The sequence below is a fragment of the Salvia hispanica genome, chromosome 4 (assembly GCF_029641045.1).
Source record: "Salvia hispanica isolate PSC_SH4W2 chromosome 4, Shi_PSC_v1, whole genome shotgun sequence".
Taxonomy (NCBI): Eukaryota; Viridiplantae; Streptophyta; class Magnoliopsida; order Lamiales; family Lamiaceae; genus Salvia; species Salvia hispanica.
Window position 1 is genome coordinate 2,230,236 of NC_142695.1, and position 27,242 is coordinate 2,257,477.

General features: G+C 35.4%; 3 protein-coding genes and 1 long non-coding RNA gene across 7 annotated transcripts; 1 reads left to right on the forward strand and 3 right to left on the reverse strand.

Moving 5' to 3' along the window:
• Positions 1 to 2,130: 2,130 nt before the first annotated feature.
• LOC125193471 (putative disease resistance protein At1g50180) lies at positions 2,131 to 6,902 on the reverse strand. Of its 2 annotated transcripts, none has more exons than XM_089070034.1 (3): positions 5,793 to 6,902; positions 3,035 to 4,820; positions 2,131 to 2,463 (listed from the first exon to the last, which is right to left on the reverse strand). In XM_089070034.1, the coding sequence occupies exons 1-2, from the start codon at positions 6,790 to 6,792 to the stop codon at positions 3,046 to 3,048; spliced, it is 2,775 nt and encodes a 924-aa protein (XP_088926160.1). In that variant the 5' UTR covers positions 6,793 to 6,902; the 3' UTR covers positions 2,131 to 2,463; positions 3,035 to 3,045. The 2 variants fall into 2 exon arrangements, with proteins under 2 accessions (XP_088926160.1, XP_088926161.1); XM_089070035.1 differs by having other exon boundaries at positions 2,131 to 2,533.
• Positions 6,903 to 10,127: 3,225 nt separating this feature from the next.
• Positions 10,128 to 14,698, reverse strand: LOC148927037 (putative inactive disease susceptibility protein LOV1). 2 transcript variants are annotated; one of them, XR_016128988.1, is made up of 3 exons: positions 13,624 to 14,698; positions 10,920 to 12,774; positions 10,128 to 10,624 (listed from the first exon to the last, which is right to left on the reverse strand). XR_016128988.1 is itself a non-coding variant. In XM_089057384.1 (2 exons), exons 1-2 carry the CDS (start codon positions 14,615 to 14,617, stop codon positions 11,009 to 11,011), a joined length of 2,760 nt encoding a protein of 919 aa, XP_088913510.1. In that variant the 5' UTR covers positions 14,618 to 14,698; the 3' UTR covers positions 10,631 to 11,008. The 2 variants fall into 2 exon arrangements, 1 of the variants encoding a protein (XP_088913510.1); XM_089057384.1 differs by lacking the exon at positions 10,128 to 10,624 and having other exon boundaries at positions 10,631 to 12,774.
• A 2,580-nt stretch (positions 14,699 to 17,278) lies between these two features.
• On the forward strand, positions 17,279 to 19,180 carry LOC125193116 (uncharacterized). The gene is made up of 2 exons (XR_016128989.1): positions 17,279 to 17,669; positions 18,817 to 19,180. It is a non-coding gene; the product is annotated as an uncharacterized LOC125193116 (long non-coding RNA).
• Positions 19,181 to 21,405: 2,225 nt separating this feature from the next.
• Positions 21,406 to 25,539, reverse strand: LOC148927038 (disease resistance protein RPP8-like). 2 transcript variants are annotated; one of them, XR_016128987.1, is made up of 3 exons: positions 24,536 to 25,539; positions 21,760 to 23,610; positions 21,406 to 21,533 (listed from the first exon to the last, which is right to left on the reverse strand). XR_016128987.1 is itself a non-coding variant. In XM_089057383.1 (2 exons), exons 1-2 carry the CDS (start codon positions 25,533 to 25,535, stop codon positions 21,848 to 21,850), a joined length of 2,763 nt encoding a protein of 920 aa, XP_088913509.1. In that variant the 5' UTR covers positions 25,536 to 25,539; the 3' UTR covers positions 21,406 to 21,847. The 2 variants fall into 2 exon arrangements, 1 of the variants encoding a protein (XP_088913509.1); XM_089057383.1 differs by having other exon boundaries at positions 21,406 to 23,610.
• Positions 25,540 to 27,242: the final 1,703 nt, after the last annotated feature.

The window sequence follows — 27,242 nt, forward strand, 5'->3', positions numbered from 1 at the left end:
TTCTAGCGAGTTAGATTCACTTAGTAGATGCTACAGTTAGCTTTCCTTAAAACGGCACTGTTAATTGAGAGTGAGGAATTTTCAAGGGTCTTAGGAGCTTTATGGAGTTACGTGTTAGGATTGACAACCATAATTTTGTAATCAACGTTTTCAAGGGTCTTAGGAGCTTTATGGCGTACGGGCCGGCCTAGTGACCTGGATTGCGGCCGCAGTCCTTGTCATGTAGAATGAGGATATGGTAAACGTCGATGAGAATGAGAAAAATGGTTGCGCGACCGTGATATTTGAGAAATGATATATTTTGGTGCCTCGGGTCTTTCTAAAGTTAAAACCCCGATGGACACTTGGTGCCAGAAGTCGTTTTGATATACGATTTTATGTGAATTAGTTGGGTACTTTCTCCGAGTTTGTTTGTGGATTGAGTTTATACCCAGGAAAAGGTGGTACTAGTTGATGGCATTCCTCTCTGCGGCTGGCACTCGAGGAACCACGGGACACTCCATACAGAGCAAGCAAGTCTTAGGGATGAGACACCCGCGCAAGGACCTCAATTCTCATTAGGAGGTCTAGGCTTAGGAATATTCATGAACAACGAGCTTCTTGAAGCTCTGAAATCATTCAATTATATTTGATAAAAACTGTTTTCGGCAATGAGCCCACTGAGTATGATTTTACGTACTCAGTCCTGCATGTGTTTTCCCTATGTGCGGGTTGAGCGGTGATGAGCGGGCGGCGGTGTTGAGCAGAGCAGAGGAAAAATAATGAATACGATATGTTGAAACTATAAGTGTCGTTGTGTCTTCATACATAGCTTCACTTCTCTTGGTCGCTTCCGCTATACTATGAAATTTGTGATCTTTTGGTTGGGTTAAACTATGTTATTTCGTGGGAATATTTTGGGATATGGAACAGTTGGAATTGTCTTTGGAAACTTTGTTAAGTATTTATTGTGATAGTCTTTTTGGATTCCACTACTAAGGCATTATTTTTCTTCTAGTAAACTGTTCATTAAATGCTTTGGCTAAATCCCTTTAGATGAAACCCTAGCCTATGATCCTTGTGCATTTATGTCTACCTAGTTAGCGAACGCCATATTTATTGTACCCTAAAATGGCAGGTCGTTACAAATATAACTAATTTTTTACCTAGTTAGAATACTAATCTATAATTAATTAAAGACTAAAGTCTAGTTTGGTCATAAATATATGGTCATTTTATGAAAAAATGTGCCTTAATATGAAACAAGTGGACAAGTGGGCAGTCCTTTTTCCCGATACATTTCAGCCTATGTATGGGTGTTTAGTTTTTGCTTACGTTTGTTTTTCCTTTTCCGCTGTTCAGAACTGATATATATGACACAAACGATGAGACTGTTTGGATGATGGACTTCCTAGATGTCTAGATATCCATATTATCCTTAGTTTGAGTATTTTGAAGGAAGATCAATAATATGCACAACTCATGTACCAACATTTGTGAGAGATTTAGAATTTCGCAGTAATAATAGGCTGAAGTTATCACATTTATAATTGGTGCTGCCTTTTTGAGCACTATGGTAAATTCACAACTTAGCTTCAACATTTTGTGTGATTAAAAATGCATTTTTGAGCTGATTCTGTTCGTGTTTATGTTTGATGCTATAAGCAATTGTTTATCTCGAGGAATGAAGATATTAAATAGGCTTATGATTTTCGAAAATTGTAAGCTTTGGTTTCTTCATTTCATCTAATTATTCTGACTGTCTACTCGTGGTTTTACCTTTACTACATTTTTCGGTAGTGTAGTTTTTAATTGTGAGTACTTAATACATAAGGAAAATTGTAAGTTGTACAAGAAAAGAATTGAATGAATATCATGAAGATATTCGAGTACATAAAAAAATTGTCAAAAATACAAAGAAATAGCCCCAAGTAATGCAAATATGAGCTACACTCATAGAGGAATTATACGTTCCTGGTTATTTCAGATCCCAATTTAATATTTATCTTGAAAGAACAAAGAGTCAATAAACATTACTTCATTTGTCCACAAAAAATATACTCCCATATGACATTAATAGCATTTGGTGGACACAAAATACAAATCCACCAACATTCAATTATGGGTATTTGAAAAAACAGAAACTATAAGTTGTATACAAGAAAACAAATTGATAGAATATCACGAAGATATATGATACAGGCCAGAAAAGATAAGTTTGTATTGCTCAACTTATATAATGGAAAAACATACCTAAACCTATGTGGTTCGACTCTCATAATCTGATCCGGGAAAGAACCACAAAGAAAACCTGGATGAAGTTAAATAACTGACTCGATAACAAGACTTACAATAGACCCAACTCTATAAAGAAATAACTATACATAATCTTGGAACATATGAAGTGGATGTCGGTTGCGGTGTGGATGTGTTGGAGCCGATGCAGGTGGCTCAGGTGTTGGTCGTCGAGGTGCGCTGGAGAGCCTAATTATTAATATGAGAGTAATAATTAATAATTAGAAATCAAAGCTCTGTTGGACCGGAAAGTTATCATCTGATAAAGAAATTAGAAATAGCACAAGGTCAAATTCATTATGTATATATATAGCGGGGTGTGTTAGGGTCCTTACAGCATCTTAGTGTAAAACACAGCACTAATCACAGCCCTTAGATCATTAGATTGGATGGTTGTGATTACTTACATTATCATATTAAAAATCTACATTATTAGCCGAGGTACATTATTAGACTAGAAGTGTACATTGTAAGACTAAAACTGTACATTATTAAACCAAAATGCTACATTATTATCCGAGCTACATTATTAGTCTAAAATTCTACATCATTAGATGACATGTGGCATTAATCTAACCGTTAGATCATAAGATCCAATGGACTGCAAGTGTTTTGAGTTTTACTTATACTTAGCGTTCTGACCTGAATACATCCCTATATATAGCAGTTAGTTATATAGAAAACACAAAATTAAGAGAAACAACTACCTTGCCAATATATATATTATATAATTAATAATGTATGGTCACAAATTTATTACCTCCAAAAACATCAGGCACTTGCTCCTATTATACTTTTCTTGACAAATGGCCCATAATCTTCTTCATTTACTCTTTCTTTAAATTCTCTTGGCATATACATGATTTTCAACTGTCGAAGAGAGGAGGAGAATCTCAGACCATCTGGAAGCTTCTCCAAATTGAGGCACTCTATGATGAACAAGGAAGTAAGTTTTGGCATTGCTCCTTTTTCCACTTCCCATTTCTTTAAATCTGGCAACATGTATAATTTAAGGAGCTTGAGTTGTGGAAATGAATTTGAACGGAAAGTTATTGTTTCTGCCATCTTGACGGAGTCCTGTAAAGTCAGCTCTTGCAACATGGGATACTTGCCAAACTCCTCCACGTCTACCTTACCCTTGCAGTTATATAGTTCCAAAGTTACTAAATTTTGACACATCCCTTGTTTGTAGTATGGAAAACCGCCACTCATATTGCATCCATACATCGTCAAAGTAATCAACGATGGAGACATCAACCCCTCATTTAAAACCTCCATATCTTTCTCTGAACTTAGATCACATGACTCAACATAAAGATAAGTCTCACGTAATTGGCTATTTCTGTTGCTCAGCACAATTGACATGCTATCCACATCACAAACTCTAACACGTAGACTCTGTAGACTAATCAATTTGGGGATATCTGCAATGCAAGTTGTCTCACTGTTGATCCATTCTAATGTCTCCAACTCGTGTAGCCCATCTAGTCTTAGTTTCTCCCCTCCAATAACTTCTATTTCAGTATTGAGAAATAGATTCTTTAGTCTTTTCATCTTCCATATCACATTTGACAATCTAATTACATTCCAGACTCTCAAATCTAAGGTCTGCAGGTATGGCATGTTGCATATAGACTTTGGTAGCTCTCTCACATCAGAATTCCTCAAACTCAAGTATCTCAAATGAATTAGTTTACCCACCTTGCTTGGTAATTTCCCCTCTTCAAACCAACAACCTTCTACCACAAATATCCTCAAGTATTGCGACATCTTAAAGTCAATCATACTCTCTTTGAAGCCAATATTGGTTGGTACAATTAAACCATTTTGGAAAAGCATAAACGATATAAGACCTTTAACTTCCTCTAACCCATCTATACCTGACACTTCGCGCTCTATGTCACAACTGATGGCTAATCTACTTTTGGAATTGCCAATGGATGGAGGTATTACTAACCTTGTTTGAGTTGGTGAAAGAATGTCGGCCAGATATTTAGAAGCATCAATGCGCTTCAAAAACTTTTCTTCTTCAGCTTCAGCTTTAGAAGAGCAGAGATCATGCATCAAATCATGAAGCCCACATGTACCAAACTTGATTAGTGGAGGGTAGTAACTTTCTTCATGGAGTTGAACCATACACCTCATAACAAGTTCTGTTAGATATCTTTGGGCCACATCTCTTAGAGTCTCGCTGGGTCCTTTATCATGGTATGAAATGAAGCCTTCCGCCATCCACAATAGATACAATTTCTCTATATCAACATTGTGATCCTCGGGAAAACATGCTAAATAGAGGAAGCATGGCTTCAAGTAATAAGGCAAGGCATCATAGCTTAACTCTAGCACCTGTTTTACTCTTTTGTATTCTTCAACACCTTCTCCATGCCTTAAATATAATTCCATGTTCGCATTTACCTTTATCCATTCTGGTAAATTGTGTTCTTTTGAGCGCAAAATCCCTCCAATAACACGAATTGACAGTGGTAACCCTTCACACTTTGATACAATTTCTCTTCCAACATCTTCTAAAGATTTTAAATCTGTGTCTACGGTTACAATACACACACAAAAAATAAGATGCAGATATTCGATTAAAAGAAACAAATGAAAGTAAACATCTTCTAAAGATTTTAAATATGTGTCAACTGTCACAAAACAAAAAAAAAAACAAGATGCAGATTTTCAATTTGTTCTTAAAAGAAACAAATGAAAGTAAATAGTGCTCTAGATCAATTTCTAGTTGTGGGCAGCCTTACATGGAGTAGTACAATTCATCAAATTAAAATGAATGGAGTGCTCTAGATTATTTTTATCTCACTTCCTAACTTAGTGATTCATTTCACATCATATTGCCACCTTGTTATATCTTGATTATAGAATTTGTTTTTTCTCCTATTAAATAGGGGCATGTATTTGGATATCATATTGAATTAATGCATAATCTGAAGTAATTCAAAAAATATAATCTAATCATAAATTTAATTCAAAAAGTCCAAAATGCCTGTACTTAATCCAACCTACAACGACACATTCGAAATATCTTGTAAAATGAAAATTAAAAAATCCAAGAAAGTTAGTTACATTTCATTTAAAAAGGCTCTAATTTCTAATAGAATAACACAGAAATCATAAACAGCCAAAAATAGTGTTATGATCAAATAATGACTAATTTAATGCATAACTTTCGATTTTGTATATTAAAATTAACAACACAAAGACACAACTTTATCATCAACAACATTAAACATGTAAAGATAAATATCAACGCAAAGACAAATATCAACGTAAAGACATAAGTATATCAACACAAGACTAAAGACATAAGTATATCAACACAAGACTAATAATAAAGTTGTGTTTTAGTTTTAATAATTTTAATACTATAAAAAAGAGTTGTATTGGAAATTAATTTTACCATAAAGCGACCCGGCAAACATATTCAGAAATGCTCTATTTAGATGACACGCTCTAATTACACGATTATAACATCGAAGAGAGAAGAGAGTTAAACTTCTGACCTGGAGATAAATTTGCTACTTTTTGAAGTAAAGCCCAACCTTCATCTTGTGCAAGAAACTTCAACTTGAGAGGTTCGGATTCTTGATTAGCAATATTCTGGGAGCGAGTGGTGAGAATGACATTACAATTCACCGGAAAAGCTTGCTTTATGATCTCCCAATCATCATTATTCCAAATATCATCAATCACCACCACACATTTCCTCTCCTTCAGAAAACTATGTATTCCTCTCACCAGCTCTTGCTCTTCCATGCCACCAACCTCTGCGTTTCTATCAAGTTGTTTCAAAATATCAACAAAAACGGCCTTTGGTTGAAACTGTTGGGTGATGCAAACCCATGCTCGGGCATAAGATTGGAGGTCTCTGTGGTTGTAAATCTTTCTAGCGAGAGTAGTTTTTCCGAGACCACCCATCCCATATATCTTCACTACTCGTTTCCTCCTCGTTTCATCCTTCACCATGGAGAGTAAAAGCTCGATGTCTTTCTCCATTCCCACAAAATCACGATCAATCTCATGACCATACGTCTGCCTCAACATGCGCTGCCGCTCATCATCTCCCTGCCTGGAGAGAGATGAGCTTTCTTGTCCCAACTCCGACTCTAACTTGTTAGTGAGCTCGGCCAGGGCTGATATTATGTGGCGAGCCTCTTTCCCAACCTTGTGGACACTGATGCACTCACACATGATGCAAATGTACCTTTTGAATTTATCCTTGAGGCTCCTCCGCCCTTCTTCCCTTTTGGATTGGACTTCAAAGGCATACGTTTCAAGCAGATTCTCAGCTTTTAAAGCCAAATCTTTGAGTTGGGAAATGTAAAGCTTTAGAGTTGGAGAATTGCTTCTATCTCTGTCAGCTCTCATCAACAAGGCATGGATGCTTCTCAGATCTGCTTTGACTTTCTCAACATCACCACCCACACAAAGCAAAAACTTAGTTTCTTCAACCAGCAAATCACGAAGGATTTCCAGAGAAGCATTTGCAACAAATTCTGCCATTCTACACAAATGCTTCACAGCAATACAGAGATTTTCAAAGTGGAGAAAAGAAGTACACCCAATTAAAGCAGATGGAATTTTTTGATAAGGAAGGAAGCTCACTATACTTGCCTTGTGTAGTATAGAGATCCTACTTTTAGTCATTGGAGTTTGCTTTATTCTTTTGCTTTAATAATGTTTGGAAGTTTGCTTTATTCTTTAGTAATGTTTAGGGATTTAATTTATTCTTGAAGAGCCTACACCAATTCACCAAGGATTTCCAGAGACGCATTTGCAACAAATTATGCGATTCTACTTTTTTTCTCTCTCTCTCTCTCTTTTTTTTTTTTGCCCTGCCTTTTATCAGTAAATTAGCAATGCAAAGATGCACACACACTTGCATGTTTAGTTTCTGCGACTCTTGTCCGTATTGCCTTGGTCTTTTCGTAACACTACACAGGACTAAGGCCAATGTTTTAAAAATAGGACCGATAAGTGAATAAGTGAAGCTATCAGTTCATGGTTCAACTGGTCGGACTGATTAGACCAGTGGTTCAACCGTAATACTACTCCCTCCGTCCCACAAAAAATGTCAAACTTGTGGGACGACATGAGATTTTATGAAGTTTTGTTTTGTGTGTTAAGTGGAAAGAGAAAATATAATACTACTTATATTATTGTGAGATAGAACTTTTTTTTTTTTTTGAAGTGGAAATGTGATATCTTTAGTAGAACAATCTAAAAGGGAAAGTGAGATATCTTTTATAAGATGGAGAGAGTATTAAATACTATATATTTTATATATAAGTTAAATAGAAATGATTAATATAATTTAATACTTCATATAACACTATAATTTAAATTTTATTGGTGATAAAATAATTTAAATATAGATGATAAATATAATTAAATATAGATGATAAATATAATGGGGTGCGTTAAAATGACAACACCTCTTAAAATAACACCATACCACCATTCCTAGCCAATCATTTGTACACGTGGATGAATAATAAGTTGTCATGTGGCAATAAAAAAAATGCTCAAGTGCAAAAATCTCAGCTAGCAATATACAACACCCTATACAACAATTTTTTCTCAGCCAGCAATATCCAACACGCTGCACAACAATCTATAGATTGCTATGTAGCGTTTATAATATTGTTGGATATATGGTGTCACGGTGTCACTTTAAAAGGTTTTATCATTTTAACACAAACCTATAATTAAAGACTCCATATAATATAAATTTAAGTAAAATGAATGCGGTATAATTTAAAGGTAGATGATAATTGCATTATATATAAAATTATAAATTTTGTGAATGATAAAAATATAATTATAGACCATGCATGTTAAGTATAACTAAATTATAATTGATGATAAACAAATTAATCATATACAAGTACAGCTCCATTGTGCATAAAATTATTTGCATATAAAATAATTAATTAGTTTATATAGTATTACCGTGTATAATTAAATATGGTAATTATAATGATTATTTATCTAATTATATATTACCTCCATCCACGAAAATTTGTCCCATTTTTACATTTCCGTTCGTCCCCCAAAATTTGTCCCATTTCACTTTTACTATTTTTGGTAGTGGACCTCATATTCCACTAACTCATTCCTACTCACATTTTATTATAAAACTAATATATAAAAGTAGGACCCACAATTCACAAACTTTTTCAACTCACTTTCCATTACATTTCTTAAAACCCGTGCCCGGTCAAATCGGGACGAATTTTCGTGGACGGAGGAGGTAGTATAATAAAAATTGAAGTTCATGTTCACAAATAAGAAGGTGGTGGAGTGGTTCTGAAAAATTTTAAAACCGGTCCAACCGGCCGGCTCACCAGGTTCGAAACGGCACAACCTTCTCACGGTTTAATAGCATGAATCGGACCGGACCAAGCACCTGTTCGCGTCTGAATCGGTCGGTCTGATCCGGTTTTTAAAACACTAAATAAGGCCGATAGATCTTTTCGCATCAAAACAAAGGGCTTTTGTTCTCTTCGTGGCTATGTCATCATCCTCAGAATATGGATCGTCGTATCTATTAATATCCCCTAAACCTTGGATTCTCGAACCTGTTAGGATGGCAATGTAGTTAAACCTCTGGCTGTGTTTATTATAGTAACCCTTGCATAAAGAAGAGGAGTTGATATGATCCAATCTTTGCTGATGCATGATTACTGATTAGATAAGTACTTTATAGGAACCACTGGTTTAGTTGAGCCTTGTGTTTTCCTCTAACTAATCTGGTTCCTTCGTCAAAATAATGAAGGTGAGAATCATGTTTGGTAAAAAGAACTTTATTTAACAAATATCCTTATTTGCATGACTGTATTAACTTCAATTTGGCTAGTTGCCTAGTTGCGACTATTGTCCGCAGAAAATTTTGATTGTACTACAATACTACTTGGAGAGTGTGTTCAAATTTCAGTTAGGAGTGATATGTTTCTACATTTAAACTTTGTTTTCCTTTTTCCCGAAACATTTCAGCCTATGTATCTAGTGTTTAGTTTTTGCTTTCGTTTGTTTTTCCTTGTATGCTGTTCAGAACTGATATATTGACGCAGAAAGCAAGTGACTTGGTGGAACAAGGATGGAAGTGTTTGGATGATGGATTGCTTAGATGCCTGCATTTCACTTCATTTTTTGGGAATTCTTCATGATATTTTTGTCAAAATTGGAGCTTCAAATGTGTCTAGATATCCATATTATCCTTAGTTCGAGTATTTTGAAGGAAGGTCAATAATAAGCACAACTCATGTACCAACATTTGTGAGAGATTTAGAATCCGCAGTAATAATAGGCTGAATTTATCACATTTGTAATTGGTGCTCGCTTTTTGAGCAGTATGGTAAATTGACAACTTAGCTTCAACATTTTGTGTGAGATTGAAAATGCATTTTTGAGCTGATTCAGTTTGTGTTTGTGTTTGATTCTATAAGCAATTGTCTATCTCGATGAATGAAGATTCTAAATAGGCTTGTGACTTTTGAAAATTGTAAGCTTTGGTTTCTTCATTTTATCTTAATTATTCTGAGTGTCTACTCTTTGTTTTACCTAATTTACTATATTTCTCGGGAGCATAGTTTTTTATTGTGAGTATTTAATACAAAAGGAAAATTGTAAGTTGTACAAGAAAAGAGTTGAAAGAATATCATGAAGAATTGAAGATATTCGAGTACATAAATTTTGTTTTTCCAAAAATACAAAGAAATAGTCTAAGTAATGCACATATGAGCTACACTCCTAAAGGAATTATACTTCTTGGTTATTCAGATCCCAATTTAACATTTATCTTGAAAGAACAAAGAGTCAATAAGCATTACTTCACCTGTCCACAAAAACTATAGGAGCATATAACAATAATAGCATTTGTTGGTCAAAAAAAACAAATCCACCAAAGTTCGTATTGCTCAACTTACATAATGAAAATGGCAAGACTCTTTTATAATGGAAAATCAGACCTAAACCTATATGGTTCGACTCTCATAATCTAATACGGGAAAGAACCACAAAGAAAACCCAGATGAAAATAAATAACTGACTTGATAACAAGACTTAAAATAGACTTTCTCGAAAATAACTAAACATAATCTTGGAACATATGATGTGGATGTGGATATGGTTGCGGTGCGGATGTGTTGGAGCCGATGTAGGTAGCTCAGGTGTTCGTTGTGGAGGTACACTGGAGAGCCTAATTATTAATATGAGAGCACAATAAACACAATTCAAGAAATTCTTATCATTAATTGAGCCAATAAATGCGAATAAGCAAGTCTTGAGAGCCTTCACTAGGAATCAAAGCTCTGTTGAACTGGAAAGTTATCATCTGAAGAGAGCAAGATCATTATGTATATATAGCAGTTAGTTATATAGAAAACACAAAAGAGAAACAACTTCCCTAGCCAATATATATATATAACCATGTTTGGCGGGATAGATAACTCATCTAGGGATGAAATTTTATGAACAAAAATGTCTTTTTGTTCATAGAATATCAACCCAAGAGTCTTTTTGTTCATAGAATTTCATCTCTAGATGAGAAACTCCGTCAAACATAGCTATCTACCCTACCAAACATAGCGATAGTATATAATTACTAATGTATGCTCACAAAGTTATACCTCCTAAAACATCAGGCACTTGCTCCTAAGTTCTCAGCTTACGGCCAAGAAATCTTCTTCACAAAAATATTCTTCTCATAGAACGGAACCTAATATATTCTTTTCTCGACAAATGGCCCATAATCTTCTTCATTTACTCTCTCTATAAATTCTCTTGGCATACTAATGATATCCATCTGTCGAAGAGAGGAGGAGAATCTCAGACCTTCTGGAACCTTCTCCAGATTGGGGCACTCCGTGATGACAAAGGAAGTAAGTTTAGGCATTGCTCCCTTTTCCACTTCCCATTTCTTTAAATCTTGCAAATCGTCTAATTCAAGGAACTTGAGTTGTGGAAATGAATTTGAACGGAAAGTTATTGTTTCTGCCATCTTGACGAAGTTCTGTAAAGTTAGCACTTGCAACATGGGATACTTGCCAAACTCCTCCACGTCTACCTCACCCTTGCAATTACATAGTCTCAAAGTTACTAAATTCTGACACATCCCTTTTTTGTAGTATGGAAAACCGCCACCCAAATTGCATTCAAACATTGTCAAAGTAACCAACGATGGAGACATCAACCCCTCATTTAAAACCTCCATATCTTTCTCTGAACTTAGATCACATGACTTAACCTCAAGACGAGTAACACGTAATTGGCTATTTTTGTTGCTCAACACAATTGACATGCTTTCCTCATCACAAACTCTAACACCTAGACTCTGTAGACTAATCAATTTGGGGATATCTGCAATGCAAGTTGTCGGACTGTTGATCCATTCTAATGTCTCCAACTCGTGTAGCTCATCCAGTCTTAGTTTCTCCCCTCCAATTACTTCAATGTAAGAAAATGGGAGAAACAGATGCTTTAGTCTTTTCATCTTACAAATCACATTTGGCAATCTAATTCCATTCCGGACTCTCAAATCTAAGGTCTGCAGGTATGGCAGGTAGCATATAGACTTTGGTAGCTCACCCACCTCAGAGCCTTGCAAACTCAAGTATCTTAAATGAATAAGTTTGCCCACCTTGATTGGTAACTTTCCCCCTTCAAACTCACAACATTCTACCACAAATATCCTCAAGTATTGGGACATCTTAAAGTCAATCGTACTTTCGTTGAAGCCTATGGTTGGGAAAAAAGAAGGCTTTTGCAAAAGCATAAACGATCTAAGACCTTTAACTTCCTTTAACCCATCTATACCTGACACTTCATGTCGGAAGTCACAACTGATGGCTAATCTGCTTTTGGAATTGCTAATGGATGGAGGTATTACTAACCTTGTTTGAGTTGGTGAAAGAATGTCGGCTAGATATTTAGAAGCATCAATGCGCTTCAGAAACTTTTCTTCCTCAGCTTCAGCTTTAGAAGAGCAGAGATCATGCATCAAATCATGAAGCCCACATGTATCGAACTTGTTTAGTGAAGAGTAGGAACTATCTTTATGGAGTTGAACCATACACCTCATAACAAGTTCTGTTAGATATCTTTGAGCCACGTCTCTTAGAGTCTCGTTAGGTCCTTTATCTTGGTATGAAATGAAGCCTTCCGCCATCCACAATAGATACAATTTCTCTAAATCAATATTGTGATCCTCGGGAAAACATGCTAAATAGAGAAAGCATGTTTTCAAATAATAAGGCAAGGCATCATAGCTTAACTCTAGCACCTGTTTTACTCTTTTGTATTCTTCAACGCCTTCTCCATGCGTTAGATATGATTCCATGTTCGCATTTACCTTTTTCCATTTTGGTAAATCGTATTCTTTTGGGCGCAAAATTCCTCCAATAACACAAATTGACAGTGGTAACCCTTCACACTTTGATACAATTTCTCTTCCAACATCTTCTAAAGATTTTAAATCTGTTTCAACTGTCACAATACACAAAAAAAATAAGATGCAGATATTCAATTATTCTTAAAAGAAACAAATGAAAGTAAACAGTGCTCTAGATCAATTTTTAGTTGTGGGCAGCCTTATAACATGGAGTAGTACAATTCATCAAATTAAAATGAATGGAGTGCTCTAGATTTTATCTCTCTTCCTAACTTAATGATTTATATCACGTCACATAGCCACCTTGGTCTATCTTGATTATAGAATTTTTTTTTTTTGCTCCTATTAAATATGGGCATGTATTTGGATATCATATTCAAGTTAAGCAAAATCCGAAATAATTCAAAAAATATAATCTAATCATGGATTTAATTCCAAAAATCCAAAATGCTTGTAGTTAATCCAACCTGTAACGACACTTTCAAAATATATCTTGTAAAATGAAAATTAATCAAAAATCCGAAAAAGTTAGTTACAGACTTACAGTACATTTCATTTAAAAAGGCTCTATATTTCCAAGAGAATAACACAAAGAAAACATAAACCAGCCAAAAATAGGATTATGATTAAATAACTAATTTAATGCAAAAATTTCAATTTTGTATATTGAAATTAATAACACAAAGATATAACTTCATCAACACAACATGTAACTTTAAATATCAACACAAAGACATAAGTATATCAACAAGACAACTAATAAAGTTAATGTCTTTGTATTGATAATTTTAATATAAAAAATTAAAATAGTTATGCGTTCTGTATTGGAAATTGATGTTACTATAATGCAACCCGCCAAATATATTCAGTAATGCTATATTTAGATGACACGCTCTAATTACACAATTATAACATTGAAGAGAGAAGAGAGTTAAACTTCTGACCTGGAGATAAATCTGCTACTTTTTGAAGTAAAGCCCATCCTTCATCTTCGGTCAGAAATCTCAGCTTGTGAGGTTCGGATTCTTGAATAGCAATATTCTGGGAGCGAGTGGTGAGAATGACATTACAATTCACCGGAAAAGCTTGCTTTATGATCTCCCAATGAATATCTTCCCATATATCATCTATCACAATCACACATTTCCTCTCCACCAATAAACTATGAATTCTTGTGACCAAATCCTCAACATCCAAGACACCAACGTTTATGTCTTTGTCAAGTTGTTTCAAAATCTTTCCCAAAACTTCCTTTTGTTCAAATTGTTGGGTGATACAAACCCAAGCCCGGGCATAAGACTGGAGGTCTATGTGGTTATAAACCTTTCTGGCAAGAGTAGTTTTTCCGAGACCACCCATCCCATATATCTTCACTACTCGTTTTCTTCTGGTTTCGTCCTTCACCTTGGAGATCAAAAGCTGGATGTCTTTCTCCATGCCCACAAAATCATGCTCAACCTCATGACCATACGTCTGTCTCAACAGACGCTCAGCTTCCTGCTTGGAATGAGATGATGAGCCTTGATGATCCAACTCTGACTCTAACTTTTTAGTGAGGTCGGCCAGGGCAGATATTATGTCGCGAGCCTCATTCCCAACCTCGTGGACACTGTAGCACTCACACATGATGCAAATGTACCTTTTGAATTTATCCTTGAGGCTCCTCCGCCCTTCTTCCCTTTTGGATTCAACTTCGACCGCATACGTTTCAAGCAGATTCTCAGCTTTGAAAGCAACATCTTTGAGTTGGGATATGTAAAGCTTTAGAGTTGGAGAATTGCTTCTCTCTCTGTCTGCTTTCATCAACAACGCATGTATGCTTCTCAGATCTTCTTTGACTTTGTCAACATCAGCGCCAACACTAAGCAGAAACTTAGTTTCTTCAACCAGCAAATCACGAAGGATTTCCAGAGACACATTCGCAACAGCATCTGCCATTCTACTTTTTCTCTCTTTTCTCTCTTCTTGCTTTGATCAGTAAATTAGCAATGCGAAGATCCACACACGCTTACAATGTGATAATGAAATTTGATTTCTGTATTCCACGTTGTGGGAACCCATACTACCTTATCTTTTTTCAATAATTCAACTGAAAAGTTGGATTGGTTTTTAACTTTTTATGGTGTCTTTTTTCTTTCTGTCACTTTATCTTTAGAAAATCTCCAATAATGTTTACTAAAGAAGGCATCCAATCTGTAATTTCTTACCTTTGGACAAAATGTCTAGCACATTATTGTGTAGATCTAATATAAATATCGCATTCCATTTAATTGTTTTTTTAAAATTCTAAAACAAAATGGAAACAAATGATAATATAAGTTGAAATTTCCTTTACATACAATAATTAATTTAAATACAAAACAAAAATACAGTATAGCATTTGCTTCCACAATTTCATTGAGAGCTTCCTTATTTTCCACATTTCAAGACGTAGTGTCACAGTTTTAACCTGGTGCCTGAATTAGAGTTGGTTGCACCACTTGGTCAGACTTGTCAATTCCATTACTATTATACTAAGGGCTTTTGTTCCTAAAAACCATAAACTTTCATTGAATTCCGGTTTTTTCCACCAACTTTGAAATTGGTTTTTAAATTCACGAACTTTAGATTCGTTTGTTTCTTCCCACAGCAGGTCAGAGTTAAAACCCGGCCGGTCTGTGTCATTTTTAATCCTATTTGGCAGTAAATCATAAGTGAGATCCTATTTTGTAATGCCACATATTTATACTCTCTTTGTCCCATAATAGATTTCACACTTTTCTTTTTAGTTTGTTTCACAAAAGATGTCACATTCTAAAAAGCTCCTTATCACATTAATATAAATATACTCCCTCCGTCCCGCTACAAGTGAGACACTCCAAATAGGACGTTGTTTTACAAAAATGATAAAAATAGTTAGAGGAGAGATAAAGTAAAGTAAGTAAGATAATAATGTATATACGACTCTCTTCTATATTATTTTCTCTATTACATTGTTTTCTTTCCACTTTATGTATTTATTATCATCTTCGCCTAACTATTTTGCTATATTCCCATTTTCCACCCTTCATCTTTCCTGTATTCCCATTTTCCACCATTCATGAGGCCTCTCCAAACTCAAACGTCGTCAAACCCACCAGCCACTGACGCTCTCCCCTCAACTATTCCGACCTCGATCACCTCAGCCCCATCGGCAGCAGTGTTGCCTATGAAAGCGGCAACGAGATGCGCCGTGAAATTCATAAATCCAAAGAGAAACATAGAGATTGAGCATACCGAGAGAGAAGCTGAGACAGGGGCGGATCCAGCCCTTTAGCATGTGGGGCATTTGCCCCTCCACACCTCTTCCCCTCCATTCTATATTTATACAAATTTTCATGTATATATGTAAAACTATACTAAATGCCCCTCGTCCAAAACAAAATTTTTATTCATTTTGCCCCTCCTGTAATGAATTTCTGGCTACGCCCCTGAGCTGAGACATCTCTTAGCTGACCCGGCGGGGACTAACAGACGAGCTTCACAGAGAGAGAGAGAGCTAGACAGAGGAAAGACGGTGCGAAAAAGAGACATCGCACTTAGAAATTAAAGAGTTTTCCAAGAAGGAGAAGACTGATGGACGGGGGAGTCAACTCCGGCTCGCACGCCGGCGACAAAGTAGCACCGCGGTGGAGGCGGGACAAAGCCAGCAGCCGTGACGGCGGCAGAGGATCGTCACGAGAAGACAAAGACAACGTGAATTGAACAGGAGCTAGACGAGGATGGAGGCTGGTCATGAGCATCCCAGCGGCCGAATCTGATCGTAAGAGGGCCGAGAAAAAGAAATGAAAGAAAGATGGGAACAGAGCTGTAAGCAGTCACCGGTGAAGCCGCCGTGAATTCGGCGCCGAGAGAAATTGGGCAGAGATTATTTAAAGATTATTTCTTTAATTCCAAGTTTTAATTTAAAAAAATAGTTACGGTTGTCCACGTTGGACAATTACGCACCGGAAAATTATATTCGGGTCGGGTTGAGAAGAAGCAGACGAATCTAAAGTTCGTGAATTTAAAAACCAATTTCAAAGTTGGTGGAAAAAATTGGAATTCGGGAAAAGTTTACTCCCTTCGTCCCCAAAGAGTATGAACTTTAGGTTCGGCACGAGTTTTAATAAATAAGGGGAAATGATGTTAGTGGAGAGTGGGGTCCATATTATTATAATACTTATAAGTATTGATGGTAATGATATAAGTTGTAAATAAAATAATGTGTAGGGGTAGTAGTTGTTTGAATTTTTCAAAATTAGAAAAGTTCATATTCTTTAGGGACGAACGAACAAAAAAATACGAAATAATTCATATTCTTTGGGAACGAATGGAATATGATTTTTAAGGCTAAAAATCCTTATATGTTAACTAAGAGGCATCTCCAAAAACCCTTATATGTTAACTAGCACATTTATCTTTTTTTTTCATAAAAATTTATTATTCAAAAGGAAAGGTAAATATAACACATCATATTATTTTAAGGAGTTTTTTAGCTTTTCATTAAAAGTAGGTAAAAGAAAGAGAAAAATCGGGATAACAAAATCTCAACTGAAACATTTAGCATAAATACTGTTGAATCATCTAAATTGGTTGTTACTGCTAAATACATAAATTCGACCAACAAAGTCGGAAACCTGGACAATACCATCAAACTCACCTCATTCCTTACTTCTAGTGATTCACTCATGCTCTCAAAGACAAGTGGTCTCTTTTCAATATGGAGCAAGGAAATTGAAAGTGTTACAAATTTAGGAAAAAGAGAAAGGTCCTCAGTTCAAATTATCCATGAAGCGACGTCGTCAGAAGGCCACGGAAAGGTCCTCAGTTCAAAATTCTAATTCCTCTGATCTACGCCCCTGTTCTTCCTCTCAGTAAGTACAAATCAATCGACATAATTCTCGGTCGATTGGCTGCAGTTTGTATTTCACTCCGGCACAAACCGGTTTTGAGGGATCGATTGTTCACCGTAGCATGGATTGTACTTGGTGTATCCTTTAATTATGTCTCTCTCTGTGTGTATATGTGTATGTGTGTAAAATGTGAATGATTTGGGGGTGAATTTGAGTTTTATTAATTGAGCATTGCTGCTGATCTTAGCTGAGTAAGATGGGTAAATACCTAGAAATATACATTTGGCTTGTAGCTTTGAACAGTTATCTTTGAGAAGAGATAATCTTGCAATTTTACGAAAACCTTGGATTCTGAAACCTGTTAGGATGCTAATGTAGTTTAACCTCTGATTGTGTTTTTTCATAGTAACCTTGGCACAAAGCAGAGGAGTTGGACACTCTCCAGTCTCTGCTGATGCATCATTAACTATTTAGGTTCGGTTGATAATGATGTTGTGGTGAATTTGAGTTTTATCTGTGTGAGTATTATTGCCACTGCTGATCTTAGCTGAGTAAGATGGGCAAATACCTAGGGATATATTTTGCTTTGTTAGTGTTTGTAACTTCAAACTGTTAGCCGTGAGAAGAGAAAATCTCGCAATTTTTCGAAAACCTTGGATTCTTGAACCTGTTACGATGCTAATGTAGTTAAACCTCTGGCTGTGTTTATTATAGTAACCCACCCTTGCATAAAGAAGAGGAGTTGGATATGCTCCAATCTTTGCTGATGCATGATTACAGATTAGATAATTATTTTAGGAACCACTGGTTTAGTTGAGCTTGAGCCTTGTGTTTTCTTCTAACTATTCTGGTTCCTTAGTCAAAACAATGAAGGTGAGTTTCATGTTCGTTAAGAAGAAGCTTATGTAACAATTATCCTTATTTGTATGACCGTTTTCACTTATATGATGTTTCATATTCAGGAAAATGGTAATTGTTTAGTATTTTTCTGACGGATACAACAATGTTTCCTTAGATGCATATTTATCAATTTGGCTAGTTACAACTCTAGTCCTCTGAAAATCTTGATTGTATAATACTAGGAAAGTGTGTTTAAAATTCACTTAGAAGTCCAAGTCTTATAGGGTTGAGTCCTTTCTAATAGAAGTATATTGCAGGAGTGATATGTTCTCTACATTTAAATTTTAAACATAGTTTTCCATTTTCCTTTTTCCCCGAAACTTTTCAGCCTATGTATCTTGTGTTTAGTTGTTGCTTCTTGTTTTTCCTTATATGCTTGTTCAGAACTGATATGAGCAAGTGACTTGGTGGAACAAGGATGGAACTGTTTGGATGAAGGATTGCCTAGATGCCAGTGTTTCACTTCATTTCTTGGGAATTCTTCATGACATTTTTGCCAAATCGGAACTTCAAGTGTGTCTGGACATCTATCCATATTTTCCTTATTTTCTAATTTGTGTAATCCAAGGAAGATAAATAATAGGCACAACTAATGTACCGACATTTGTGAGAGATTTAGAAATTCACAGTAATAATAGGCTGGCCGTTAATGGCACATCGATAATTGGAGCTGCCTTTTTGAGCAGTATGGTGGAATGATAACTTAGTTTCAGCATTTTATGTGATTGAAAATGCATTTTTGAGCTGATTCTGTTTATGTCTGTTTTTCATTCTATAATCTGTGAGAATGGGCTGATTTGTCTGGTGTCGTCTATAAGCAATTGTTTATCTTGAGGAATGAGGATTCTAAATAGGCTTATGATTTTCGAAAATTGTAAGCTTTGGTTTCTTCATTTTATCCAATTATTCTGTGTCTGCTCTTGGTTTTCTCTTTACTTCATTTGTCGGAACAGTGTTTGATTCTAAATACTCTACTAATACTAACTTAAGAAGCAAATTTCCATCTTTGGTTGTAGCATCATTTACTGTCCAAGTACTAAGAGTGAGGGTTTGTTGTTAATGAATCGTCCAAGCTGGAACGCTTTGTTTGCAATAGCCGTTATTGGACTCTGTATTCTGTACCATTCTGTATTCAAGAACACTCTTTATAATACAAGAAAATGAACCGATAGAATATCATGAGTATATGTAATACAGGTCTTGACATGGAGGAAGAAGTTAGTTCTGGGTTTGAAAAAGATGAGGTCTTCTTACTCAATTGAAATAGTAGAAATAACAAGACTCAAATATAATGGAAAAACAAACCTAATCCTCCGTGGTTCGACGCTCATAATTTGATCTGGAAAAGAACCACAAAGGAAACCAAAACGGAAATAAATAACTGACTCGATAACTATACTTAAAATAGACTTGACTCTATATAAGGAAATAACTGAACATAATCATAGAACTTAGGATGCGGGCGTGTTGGAGCCGATGTAGGTGTCTTGGGTGTTGGTCGTGGAGAGTCGGGAGGTGCACTGGAGTGTGATAAAAATGTGGTTGGAGTGTGATCCGTATGAATATGAGAGTACATAAACAAATTCAAGAAAGTCTTCAGTTGAGAGAGCCTTCACTAGGTTGTTGGAACAGAACGTTTTCTTCTGATAAGGAAATAGCACAAGTAAGGTCAAGATCATATATATAATCAAATACTACTAATATGCTACTTGCTAACTAATCAACACATTACATTAAAAATGTCAAATGAATAATGTACGTAAGCTAAAAAATTCCATTACCACCTAATTAGCCTCATCCTTCTTATTTGAATATCGACAAGTGGCCCATAATCTTCTACATTTACTCTCTCCGCGAATTCTGTTGGCATAGTAATTATCATCTGTCGAAGAGTGTTTAGTTTTTGTTTTCGTTTGTTTTTCCTTATATGCTGTTCAGAACTGATATAAGCAAGTGACTTGGTGGAACAAGGATAGAACTGTTTGGATGATGGATTACCTAGATGCCTGCATTTCACTTCATTTTTTGGTAATTCTTCATGATATTTTTGTCAAAATTGGAGCTGCAAGTGTGTCTAGATATCCATATTATCCTCAGTTTGAGTATTTTGAAAGTAAATCAATAATATGCACAACTCATGTACCAACATTTGTGAGAGATTTAGAATTTCCAGTAATAATAGGCTGAAGTTATCACATTTATAATTGGTGCAATCTTTTTTAGCAGTATGGTAAATTGACAACTTAGCTTCAACATTTTGTGTGAATAAAAATGCATTTTTGAGCTGATTCTGTTTGTGTTTGATGCAATAAGCAATTGTTTATCTCAAGGAATGAAGATCCTAAATAGGCTTGTGATTTTGAAAATTGTAAGCTTTGGTTTCTTCAATTTATCTACTCTTGGTTTTACCTTTACCATATTTCTCGGTAGCATAGTTTTTGATTGTGAGTACTTAATACATAAGGAAAATTGTAGGTTGTTAAAAGAATATCATGAAGATATCCGAGTACATAAAACATTCAAAAAATACAAACAAATAGCATAAGTAATGTGAGCTACACTCCTAAAGGAATTATACGTTCCTGGATACTTAAGACCCCAATTTAACCTATATATTGAAAAAACAAAAAAGTCAATAAATATTACTACTACTTCATCTGTCCACAAAAACTATACTCCTATATAACATTAATAGCATTTGTTGGACAAAAACAAAACAAATCCACCAACATTCAATTGTGGGCATTTGAAAAAATAGAATTATAAGTTGTACTCTACAAGAAAACAAATTGATAAAACATCACGAAGATATATGATACAGGCCAGAAAAGATAAGTTCGTATTGCTCAACTTATATAATGGAAAAACATACCTAAACCTATTGGTTCGACTCTCATAATCTGATCCGGGAAAGAACCACAAAGAAAACCCAGATGAAAATAAATAACCGACTCGATAACAAGACTTAAAAAGACTCAACTCTATAAAGAAATAACTAAACATAATCATGGAGCATATGGTGTGGATGTCGGTTGCGGTGTGGATGTGTTGGAGCCGATGTAGGTGGCTCAAGTGTTGGTCGTGGAGGTGCGCTGGAGAGCCTAATTATTAATACGAGAGTAATAATTAATAGTAATAAGAAATCAAAGCTCTGTTGGACCGGAAAGTGATCATCCGATAAAGAAATTAGAAATAGCACAAGGTCAAGATCATTATGTATATATATATTGCAGTTAGTTATATAGAAAACACAAAAGAGAAACAACATCCCTAGCCAATATATATATATATTATATAATTAATAATGTATGGTCACAAATTTATTACCTCCAAAAACATCAGGCACTTGCTCCTAAATTCTCAGCTTGCGGCCAAGAATCTTCTTCGCAAATATATTCATCTCATAGAACGGATCCTAATATATTATTTTCTCGACAAATGGCCCATAATCTTCTTCCTTTACTCTCTCTTCAAATTCTCTTGGCATACTCATGATATTCATCTGTCGAAGAGAGGAGGAGAATCTCAAACCATCTGGAACCTTCTCCAAATTGCGGCACTCATCGATGAACAAGGAAGTAAGTTTTGGCATTGCTCCTTTTTCCACTTCCCATTTCTTTAAATCTTGCAACTCGCGTAATTCAAGGCGCTTGAGTTGTGGAAATGAATTTGAACGGAAAGTTAATGTTTCTGCCATCTTGACAAAGTTCTTTAAAGTTAGCACTTGCAACATGGGATACTTGCCAAACTCCTCCACATCTACCTTACCCTTGCAGTTATATAGTCTCAAAGTTGCTAAATTTTGACACATCCCTTGTTTGTAGTATGGAAAACTGCCACTCATATTGCATTCGAACATGTCCAAAGTAACCAACGATGGAGACATCAACCCCTCATTAAAAACCTCCATATCTTTCTCTGAACTTAGATCACATGACTTAACCTCAAGATAAGTCTCACGTAATTGGCTATTTTTGTTGCTCAATACAATTGACATGCTATCCTCATCACTAACATTAACACCTAGACTCTGTAGACTTATTAATTTGGGGATTTCAGCAATGCAAGTTGTCTGACTATTGATCCATTCTAATGTCTCCAACTCGTGTAGCCCATCTAGTTTCAGTTTCTCCCCTCCAATCACTTCTATGCCATGAAATGGGAGAAACAGATGCTTTAATCTTTTCATCTTACAAACCACATTTGGCAATCTAATTCCATTCCGGACTCTCAAATCTAAGGTCTGCAGATATGGCATGTTGCATATAGACTTTGGTAGCTCACCCACCGTAGAGCCATACAAACTCAAGTATCTTAAATGAATAAGTTCGCCCACCTTGATTGGTAACTTTCCCCCTTCAAACTCACAACCTTCTGCCACAAATATCCTCAAGTATTGCGACATCTTAAAGTCAATCGTACTCTCTTTGAAGCCAATGGTTCGTAAAAATAAACCATTTTGGAAAAGCATAAACGATCTAAGACCTTTAACTTCCTCTAACCCATTTATACCTGACACTTCACGCTCGAAGTCACAACTGATGGCTAATCTGCTTTTGGAATTGCCAATGAATGGAGGTATTACTAACCTTTTTTGTGATTGTGAAAGAATGTTGGTCAGATATTTAGAAGCATCAATGCGCTTCAGAAACTTTTCTTCTTCAGCTTCAGCTTTAGAAGAGCAGAGATCATGCATCAAATCATGAAGCCCACATTTATCGAACTTGCTTAGTGGAGAGTAGGAACTAGCTCTGTGGAGTTGAACCATACACCTCATAACAAGTTCTGTTAGATATCTTTGGGCCGCATCTCTTAGAGTCTCGTTAGGTCCTTTATCTTGGTATGAAATGAAGCCTTCCGCCATCCACAATAGATACAATTTCTCTAAATCAATTTTGTGATCCTCGGGAAAACATGCTAAATAGAGGAAGCATGGCTTCAAGTAATAAGGCAAGGCATCATAGCTTAACTGTAGCACCTGGTTTACTCTTTTGTATTCTTCAACACCTTCTCCATGCCTTAAATATGATTCCATATTCGCATTTACCTTTTTCCATTCCGGTAAATTGTATCCTTTTTGGCGCAAAATCCCTCCAATAACACAAATTGATAGTGGTAACCCTTCACACTTTGATACAATTTCTCTTCCAACATCTTCTAAAGATTTTAAATCTGTGTCTACGGTCACAATACACACACAAAAAATAAGATGCAGATATTCGATTAAAAGAATCAAATGAGAGTAAACATCTTCTAAAGATTTTAATATGTGTCAACTGTCACAATACAAAAAAAAAAATAAGATGCAGATTTTCAATTTATTCTTAAAAGAAACAAATGAAAGTAAATAGTGCTCTAGATCAATTTCTAGTTGTGGGCAGCCTTACATGGAGTAGTACAATTCATCAAATTAATATGAATGGAGTGCTCTAGATTATTTTTATCTCACTTCCTAACTTAGTGATTCATTTCACATCATATTGCCACCTTGTTATATCTTGATTATATAATTTTTTTTTCTCCTATTAAATAGGGGCATGTATTTGGATATCATATTGAATTAATGCATAATCTGAAGAAATTCAAAAAATATAATCTAATCATAAATTTAATTCAAAAAGTCCAAAATGCTTGTACTTAATCCAACCTACAATGACACATTCGATATATCTTGTAAAATGAAAATTAAAAAATCCAAGAAAGTTAGTTACATTTCATTTAAAAAGGCTCTAATTTCTAATAGAATAACACAAAGAAATCATAAACAGCCAAAAATAGTGTTATGATCAAATAATAACTAATTTAATGCATAACTTTCGATTTTGTATATTAAAATTAACAACACAAAGACACAACTTTATCAACATAACATTAAACATGTAAAGTTAAATATCAACGCAAAGACATAAGTATATCAACACAAGACTAAAAATAAAGTTGTGTTTTAGTATTAATAATTTTAATACTATAAAAAAGAGTTGTATTGGAAATTAATTTTACCATAAAGCGACCCGGCAAACATATTCAGAAATGCTATATTTAGATGACACGCTCTAATTACACGATTATAACATCGAAGAGAGAAGAGAGTTAAACTTCTGACCTGGAGATAAATTTGCTACTTTTTGAAGTAAAGTCCAACCTTCATCTTGTGTAAGAAACTTCAACTTGAGAGGTTCGGATTCTTGATTAGCAATATTCCGGGAGCGAGTGGTGAGAATGACATTACAATTCACCGGAAAAGCTTGCTTTATGATCTCCCAATCATCATTATTCCAAATATCATCAATCACCACCACACATTTCCTCTCCTTTAGAAAACTATGTATTCCTCTCACCAGCTCTTGCTCTTCCATGCCACCAACCTCTGCGTTTCTATCAAGTTGTTTCAAAATATCAACAAAAACGGCCTTTGGTTGAAACTGTTGGGTGATGCAAACCCATGCTCGGGCATAAGATTGGAGGTCTTTGTGGTTGAAAATCTTTCTAGCGAGAGTAGTTTTTCCGAGACCACCCATCCCATATATCTTCACTACTCGTTTCCTCCTCGTTTCATCCTTCACCATGGAGAGTAAAAGCTCGATGTCTTTCTCCATTCCCACGAAATCACGATCAATCTCATGACCATACGTCTGCCTCAACATGCGCTGCCGCTCATCATCTCCCTGCCTCGAGAGAGATGAGGTTTCTTGTCCCAACTCCGACTCTAACTTGTTAGTGAGCTCGGCCAGGGCTGATATTATGTGGCGAGCCTCTTTCCCAACCTTGTGGACACTGTAGCACTCACACATGATGCAAATGTACCGTTTGAATTTATCCTTGAGGCTCCTCCGCCCTTCTTCCCTTTTGGACTCGACTTCAACCGCATACGTTTCAAGCAGATTCTCAGCTTTGAAAGCCAAATCTTGGAGTTGAGATATGTAAAGCTTTAGAGTTGGAGAATCACGTCTATCTCTGTCAGCTCTCATCAACAAGGCATGGATGCTTCTCAGATCTGCTTTGACTTTGTCAACATCACCGCTCACACTAAGCAGAAACTTAGTTTCTTCAACCAGCAAATCACGAAGGATTTCCAGAGACGCATTTGCAACAAATTCTGCCATTCTACACAAATGCTTCACAGCAATACAGAGATTTTTCAAAGTAGAGAAAAGAAGAACACCCAATTAAGGCAGATGGAATTTTTTGATAAGGAAGGAAGCTCACTATACTTGCCTTGTGTAGTATAGAGATTCTACTTTTAGTCATTAGGAGTTTGCTTTATTCTTTTGCTTTAATAATGTTTGGAAGTGTGCTTTATTCTTTAGTAATGTTTAGGGATTTAATTTATTCTTCAAGAGCCTACACCAATTCACCAAGGATTTCCAGAGACGCATTTGCAACAAATTCTGCGATTCTACTTTCTTTTTCTCTCTCTCTTTCTTTATTTTTTTTGCCCTGCCTTTTATCAGTAAATTAGCAATGCAACACACTTATATGTTTAGTTTCTTCGATTCTTGTTCGTATTGCCTTGGTCTTTTCGTAACACTACACAGGACTAAGGCCAATGTTTTAAAAATAGGACCGATAAGTGAACAAGCGAAGCTATCAGTTCATGGTTCAACTGGTCGGACTGATTAGACCAGTGGTTCAACCATAATACTACTCTCTCCGTCCCACAAAAGATGTCAAACTTGTGGGACGACACGTGATTTTATGAAGTTTTATTTTGTGTGTTATGTGGAAAGAGATAATATAATACTATATATATTATTGTGAGATAAAACTTTTTTTAAAAATGAAAATGTGACATCTTTAGTGGGACAATCTAAAAAGAAAAGTGAGACATCTTTTATGAGACGTAGGGAGGATTAAATACTATATACTCCCTCTATCCCATTAAAAATGAAATGTTTTCCTTTTTTTACTGTCCCATTAAAAATGAAATGTTTCCTAAAATGGAAACAACTCTATCTCTACTTTTTCATCTCTCTTACTTTACTCTCTCTTCATTCACTCACAAAATAATACTACATAAAATTCCGTGCCGATTTCCAAATGTTTCATTTTAAGTTGGACGGAGGGAGTATTTTATATATAAGTTAAATAGAAATGATTAATATAATTTAATACTTCATATAACACTATAATTTAGTAGTAAATTTTATTGGTGATAAATAATTTAAATACAGATGATAAATATAATTAAATATAGATGATAAATATAATGACAACACCTCTTAAAATAACATCATACCACCATTCATAGCCAATCATTTGTACACGTGGACGAATAATAAGTTGCCATGTGGCAATAAAATAATGCTCAAGTGCAAAAATCATTTGTTCTCTTCGTGGCTATGTCATCATCGTCAGATTATGGATCGTCGTATCGATTAATATCCCCTAAACCTTGGATTCTCGAACCTGTTAGGATGGCAATGTAGTTAAACCTCTGGCTGTGTTTATTATAGTAACCCTTGCATAAAGAAGAGGAGTTGGATATGATCCAATCTTTGCTGATGCACGATTACAGATTAGATAAGTACTTTAAAGGAACCACTGGTTTAGTTGAGCCTTGTGTTTTCCTCTAACTAATCTGAACCTTCGTCCAAATAATGAAGGTGAGAATCATGTTTGGTAAAAAGAACTTTATTTAACAAATATCCTTATTTGCATGACCGTATTAACTTATATGATGTTTCATATTTAGGAAAATGGTAATTGTGAGTATTTTTCTAAACGGGTGACTCAAAGTTTCCTTAGATGAATATTTAGGAAAATGCATGGTAGTCAATTTGGCTAGTTGCCTAGTTGCGACTATTGTCCGC

What these genes read in the sequence shown, in the direction of transcription:
- LOC125193471 (XM_089070034.1), bottom strand. Translation starts at nt 6,792, where the DNA reads ATGGCAGAATTTGTTGCAAATGCTTCTCTGGAAATCCTTCGTGATTTG. An exon ending in AGTAGCAAATTTATCTCCAG is followed by an intron (nt 4,821 to 5,792) that starts GTCAGAAGTTTA and finishes TTGTAACCGTAG; the next exon opens with ACACAGATTTAAAATCTTTA.
- LOC148927037 (XM_089057384.1), bottom strand. Translation starts at nt 14,617, where the DNA reads ATGGCAGATGCTGTTGCGAATGTGTCTCTGGAAATCCTTCGTGATTTG. An exon ending in AGTAGCAGATTTATCTCCAG is followed by an intron (nt 12,775 to 13,623) that starts GTCAGAAGTTTA and finishes GTATTGTGACAG; the next exon opens with TTGAAACAGATTTAAAATCT.
- LOC148927038 (XM_089057383.1), bottom strand. Translation starts at nt 25,535, where the DNA reads ATGGCAGAATTTGTTGCAAATGCGTCTCTGGAAATCCTTCGTGATTTG. An exon ending in AGTAGCAAATTTATCTCCAG is followed by an intron (nt 23,611 to 24,535) that starts GTCAGAAGTTTA and finishes TTGTGACCGTAG; the next exon opens with ACACAGATTTAAAATCTTTA.